Source organism: Condylura cristata, unplaced genomic scaffold, assembly GCF_000260355.1.
Source record: "Condylura cristata isolate star-nosed mole 26May11 unplaced genomic scaffold, ConCri1.0 scaffold00012, whole genome shotgun sequence".
Classification (NCBI taxonomy): Eukaryota; Metazoa; Chordata; class Mammalia; order Eulipotyphla; family Talpidae; genus Condylura; species Condylura cristata.
The window spans coordinates 55684111-55689036 of NW_004567113.1; the positions used below are offsets into that span (position 1 = coordinate 55684111).

At 69.1% G+C, this 4926-nt stretch overlaps 1 protein-coding gene across 1 annotated transcript in view; it reads right to left on the reverse strand.

Annotated features, from left to right (window-relative positions):
* Positions 1-4926, reverse strand: part of EVC2 (Ellis van Creveld syndrome 2) — a 47602-nt gene that overhangs the window by 32460 nt on the left and 10216 nt on the right. Inside the window, exons 3-8 of the mRNA XM_012724046.1 lie at positions 4453-4507; positions 3489-3605; positions 2940-3106; positions 2120-2188; positions 1174-1360; positions 5-114 (exon numbers count right to left, since the gene is read on the reverse strand). Of these exons, the coding sequence (XP_012579500.1) occupies positions 5-114; positions 1174-1360; positions 2120-2188; positions 2940-3106; positions 3489-3605; positions 4453-4507 (705 nt within the window). The remainder of the gene's footprint in view (positions 1-4; positions 115-1173; positions 1361-2119; positions 2189-2939; positions 3107-3488; positions 3606-4452; positions 4508-4926) is intronic.

Genomic DNA, 4926 nt, shown 5'->3' on the forward strand with positions numbered 1-4926 from the left:
GTACCTTGGTCGAAGTGCTGAAGGAGAGCCGGGCTGGAAGCGTGAGGACGGCGCCGCTGCCCAGGCCTCTGGCGTCCAGCGAGGCTGTGTAGCTGATCAGGAGGGCGTCTCCCACTGCTCCGGGAGAACGCGCGTGAGTCCAAGCGGGGCCTGCAAGCAGGCTGACCTCGCGCGGACGCCCAGCCTTTAGGACGGCCCTGCTGCTGGGCACCGCTACCCCCAGGCACCAGGAGCCCCTTTCTGCCCCTGGGTGACCGTGCTGGGTGCCCGCCCCAGTGGGGCCTGGGCAGGGGCGGCTCCCCGTGCGCGGGTGTGTTCCTGAGAACCCAGCACCTTTTAATCTGGTTTGGAGTCCGGACGGGGATCGACTTATTCCCAACAGTCCGGCCCACAGGGCAGGCTGGGGGCTTCTGACAGTGGCTCCTGCGGCCTGCACGCGGCCCGGGGCAGGGGCAGTGGACAGGGCCACCTTGGCTCCTGTGAGGTGCCCCCTCCCACATGACTTCTGCACACCCTTGCTGCCTCGTTACAGAAGAGCCCCCGTGCCCGACTCAAAGCCCTCGGCAGTGGCAGGGGTGCAAGTGTGCACTCAGGACACGTGTAGAGGGGCCCCCGCCTCCGCCCAAGGCCCCTGAGTCCGCACAGCGGATAGCTCTGAGCCCAGCCACGGCCTAGGGAATGCAGAGGGCTGGGTCTGGGGAGGCCCACACCTGGCCGGGGCGGGAAGGCCCACACCCAGCCGGAGCTGAGGTCCACACCTGTCCGGGGCAGGGAGGCCCACACCCGGCCGGGGCTGAGGCCCACACCTGGCCGGGGCGGGAAGGCCCACACCTGGCCGGGGCTGAGGTCCACACCTGTCCAGGGTAGGGAGGCCCACACTTGGCCGGGGCTGAGGTCCACACCCGGCCGGGGCGGAGGCTGCTGTCATCTGAACGGGGCAGCAGATGCCACAACGGTGATGCTTTCTTAGATGCGGTGCCTCCCCCACGCCCCCCCGAACCTGCTCTAAGGAGCCACGCCAGCCTTCCAGCGGTTTCTGGGGCACCGCCTCTGATGCCTCAAGATGGCTCCATGGCGAGGAGCAGCCGAGGGCCCCCGGCGACATGTTTGAGCACTGCGCTCCACACCCCAGAGTCCTTCCTCTCCCGCCCGCCCCTGGGGACCCACCGCTACCTTGCAGAAACTGCCTGCTGAACGCCTGGAGCCCGTCCGCCGTCCGGTTTCCCGGCCACCCCCCGACGTGGAGCCCGGTGATGTTGTCCAGCAGGAGCAGGTCGGAGAGGGCGGTCGCGGCAGGCGTCCGGGTGTTGTTCACGAGCAGCTGGACCTGCGCCGTCTGCGCGCCCTGGGGCCCGGACACCTGGGCAGGGAGGAGGCGGTGGGCACCCGGGGCTCAGGCTGAGGACAGACAAGTCTCCCACCGGGAGCCCCATCAGGTCTGACTTCAACAGCCCTGGGTCTGCCCCGCACCTGCCAGCCACGGCTCGGGGGCTGTTTCAGAGAACGCGGGGGATCTCCGAGCAGCCCGGAGACAGCCGCCAGGGCCGCGGCACCGACCGCCACGTGGCCGAGAGTCGCCCCGCTCAGCGACGTGGAAGCGTCAGCCCCAGAGCGCAGCCCGGGCCACCCCTCGCCCTCGGTCGCCAGGACCCCGGTAGGCAGCCCCTCTGGGTCCACCCGCGTGGCTTGGACAGCCCCTGACGGCCGGCCGGCGCAGCCTGGCCCCACCTGGCTCTGCAGCCTTGGCCTGCGCCTGTCTGATGGCCCCTCCCACCACCCCTGCACCCCGTCACCCAGCCGTGCAGGAGAGAGGCGGAGCTGGGGAGACAGGAACGCGGTGTAGGTGCTGCCGGGAGTGAGCCGCGGCACAGGTGACTGGAAACGGCCGCCTGCCCGCACAGGCCCCGGGTCACCTGCCCCGTGAGGAGCTGTACGCCTGGGCCCGGGCCTCAAGGCAGTGTAGCCACGTGGGGGGAGCGTGGCCTCTGGAGGGGCTGGGCTGAGCAGGTGAGCTCTGTCCCTGAGTGTCCAGACCTGGGCAGATCTTAGCAATCTGCCACACGATGTGGGCAACGGGCAAGGCTTTTCTCTGCGAGCACAAGCCGCCTGTGAAACTCACCACCGCACATTTCTGAAAAACCACTGTGTTCTCTGCGGCTCCCTGAGCCTCTCTCGTGCGCTCTCCATACTATGATCAAATAGAGAAAAGGAAGGTGATGACCAGGTGCGGTCACAGAATTCCCGAGGGCACGCCCTGAAGGGGGTGGAGAGGCCACGCGCGCTGGCACGGTGAGGGCGTAAGTCGTCACGAGCGCTCTGGCAGCGGCATTAGGGGGGTCCTCAGCCCTGGGGGGACAGCACACGGCCGTGCGGTGACAGGGTGCCTCCGGATTGGGGTGCACGGACTCTCGTCCCAGGGACGGGCAGCAGGGCTGGTGAGCAACGGTGTCTCGGAGCCTGCAGGAAAGGACGCTGCCCGCTGGCCGGGAGCCCGGCCCGCCCCGCGGCCCAGACCCTGTCTCTCTGCCGAGCCCGGCGAGGGGCGTCACACCGGGCGGGGCGTCACTGTTCTCCGTGGCACGCGCGTCTAAGAGACCCTCCCCGCTCTCCTGGGCTGGCCAGGAGGCTCGGGGTGACGCCGAGGGGGGCTGCGTGGCGGCGCACCGCTGAGCTCACCCACCGCTCACCCAGCAGCGGCGCCGTGACAGGCTGGGCGCAGAGCCCGAGCCGAGCCCCTTCCGAGCGGCAGCCGGACCGGCCCAGGCCACCCCTTCTCCTCACGCTCAGCTGCGGAGGCCACTGGCTCCTCGCAGAGGGAGCAGAGTCGCCCCGAAAGTAACTAGCTAGTGACGGGGAAGCTGCTCCTCCGGAGGCACGACAGCTGTGGCACCCCCAGCGCCCCCAGTCTGGATGCTGCCTCTAGGGGCGCGTGCACTCACCGGCCGCCGAGTTAGAGGGGCGTCTCTTTTAGACACGGTCTTCCTGGGCCACACGGGTATGAGGGCGCGTGCAGACGGGGCCCCCGGCCCGCGGGAGGCTGCAGAAGTTGGGGGTGGGTCAGAGGCGCCCCGTTCCCTGGTGCGATTCCTCCTAAAGGGGGTTTCCACTGCAAAAAGCACAGGAGCGGCACTTCGGGGGCTGGTCGGCAGGACACGGCTGCCAGGCGGTGGGCCCAGCCTCGCCGGGCACTGACAGCCACCGCCGTCCGCTGCAGGGAACCGAGGTGGGCCGACTGGAGGCCGGACTGGGGCCAGCCCGTGGCCCTACGAGACGCACCAGGGGCCGGGCCCGGCTTCCTCCCGGGCAAGTCACCCTGCCGCTGTCTGCCTCAGTTTACCTTGCCCTTGAGGAGAGGAGAGTAAGGCCTGCTCCCTGGGTCCTCTGCACCCTGTCTGCCGCTCTCAGGGCCCAGGGGGCGTCAGCACTCACCCTGCAGGCTGCTGACCACGGGGCTGGTGACCGCCTGGCCACACAGCGTGGAGGGATACCAGCTCGGCCACGCTGCGTCAGTGTATTCTGGGGGTTCACTTGCACGCTGTGTGACCGGGATGTGCTGGCTGGGTTGTCGGGAGACGTCCTGGTGGGAGCTGCCGGCTGCTGGTCAGCTGTGGACCAGGCCGGCCAACGGGGGTCTCTGGGCCTCAGTCTCCCCCCTGGGCCAGTGGTTAAAAGGCCATCAGACCCGGTGCCCAAGGTGCCCAAGGATCTGACTCAATCGTATATGGGGTCGGGGTCGGGCCAGGGATGCAAGCCGAGACCGTCGGGTCTTCACCGGGAGGCTGGGCCAGAGCCACCGGACGCCCTCCCGCTGTGGAAGTGCCAGCTGGGAGGCTCGGAAGCCCCTGCCAGGGCCGTCTCCCCACAGGCAGGAGGACGAGGGGCCGAGAGGAGACGGCAGAGGCCCCCGCACCGGGATCTCGGGTCCCGCATTTCCCTTACACGATCCAGCTCCGTTCTGCCTGAGGGAGCTGTGGGGGCTCTACCCCGTGGTTGGCTGAGTGAGGGCCCCAAAGGCGCCTGGCCCGGGGCTGGGTCCCGTGGATAGTTACCTTATACAGCACCCGGACCGCAAAGGGGCTTAAATCAAGGGCCCCACGGTGGCGGCTCCGTGGGGAGAGACACTTCCTCAAGCTGGACACCCTGAGCTGGGCTCGGGACACAGGCCCGGCCCGGGAGGCACCGAGCCTGCGACTGACCCAGCAGCCCCCGGAAAGTCACACGCGGGCGGGCACCCACCTTCTGCACTTTGTTCACCCTTTTGGGGGTGAACCAGACACCCCCCACCCTCAATTCTGTTCTGGCACAAAAGCTCTGGACACGTGGCCTCTGCACGCCGCAGAGCTGCCGGAGGGGGCACACCCTGGCCCCCCTCGGGGGTCAGCACCCCGGGAAGGGTCTATGGGGTCTGATTCTCCCTCATGGCCAAGCGATGCACAGAACACAGAAACGTACCTGCAGCCCCGCGGCGCGGGGTCTCCGCACAGGGCCGGGGCGCTCCGGGCAGCACCTACCGAGAGGCACAGCCGTTAACCGGAGCGGCTCAGAGGGGCGCCCTCAGCAGCCGCAAGGGGCGCCCGCAGGCTGGGCGGGAGCCTCCTGTCTCCCCCAGGCCAGCCGCCCCCAGATCCTGTGCACAGAAGCCGCTCCCCTCCGGACCTGGGCACTGAAGCCGCTCCCCTCCGGACCTGGGCACAGAAGCCGCTCCCCTTCCTAGGGGACAGCTCAGGACATGGGCACAGAAGCCGCTCCCCTCCGGACATGGGCACAGAAGCCGCTCCCCTCCTACGGGACAGCTCAGGACATGGGCACAGAAGCCGCTCCCCTCCGGACATGGGCACAGAAGCCGCTCCCCTCCTACGGGACAGCTCAGGACCTGGGCACAGAAGCCGCTCCCCTCCTACGGGACAGCTCAGGACCTGGGCACAG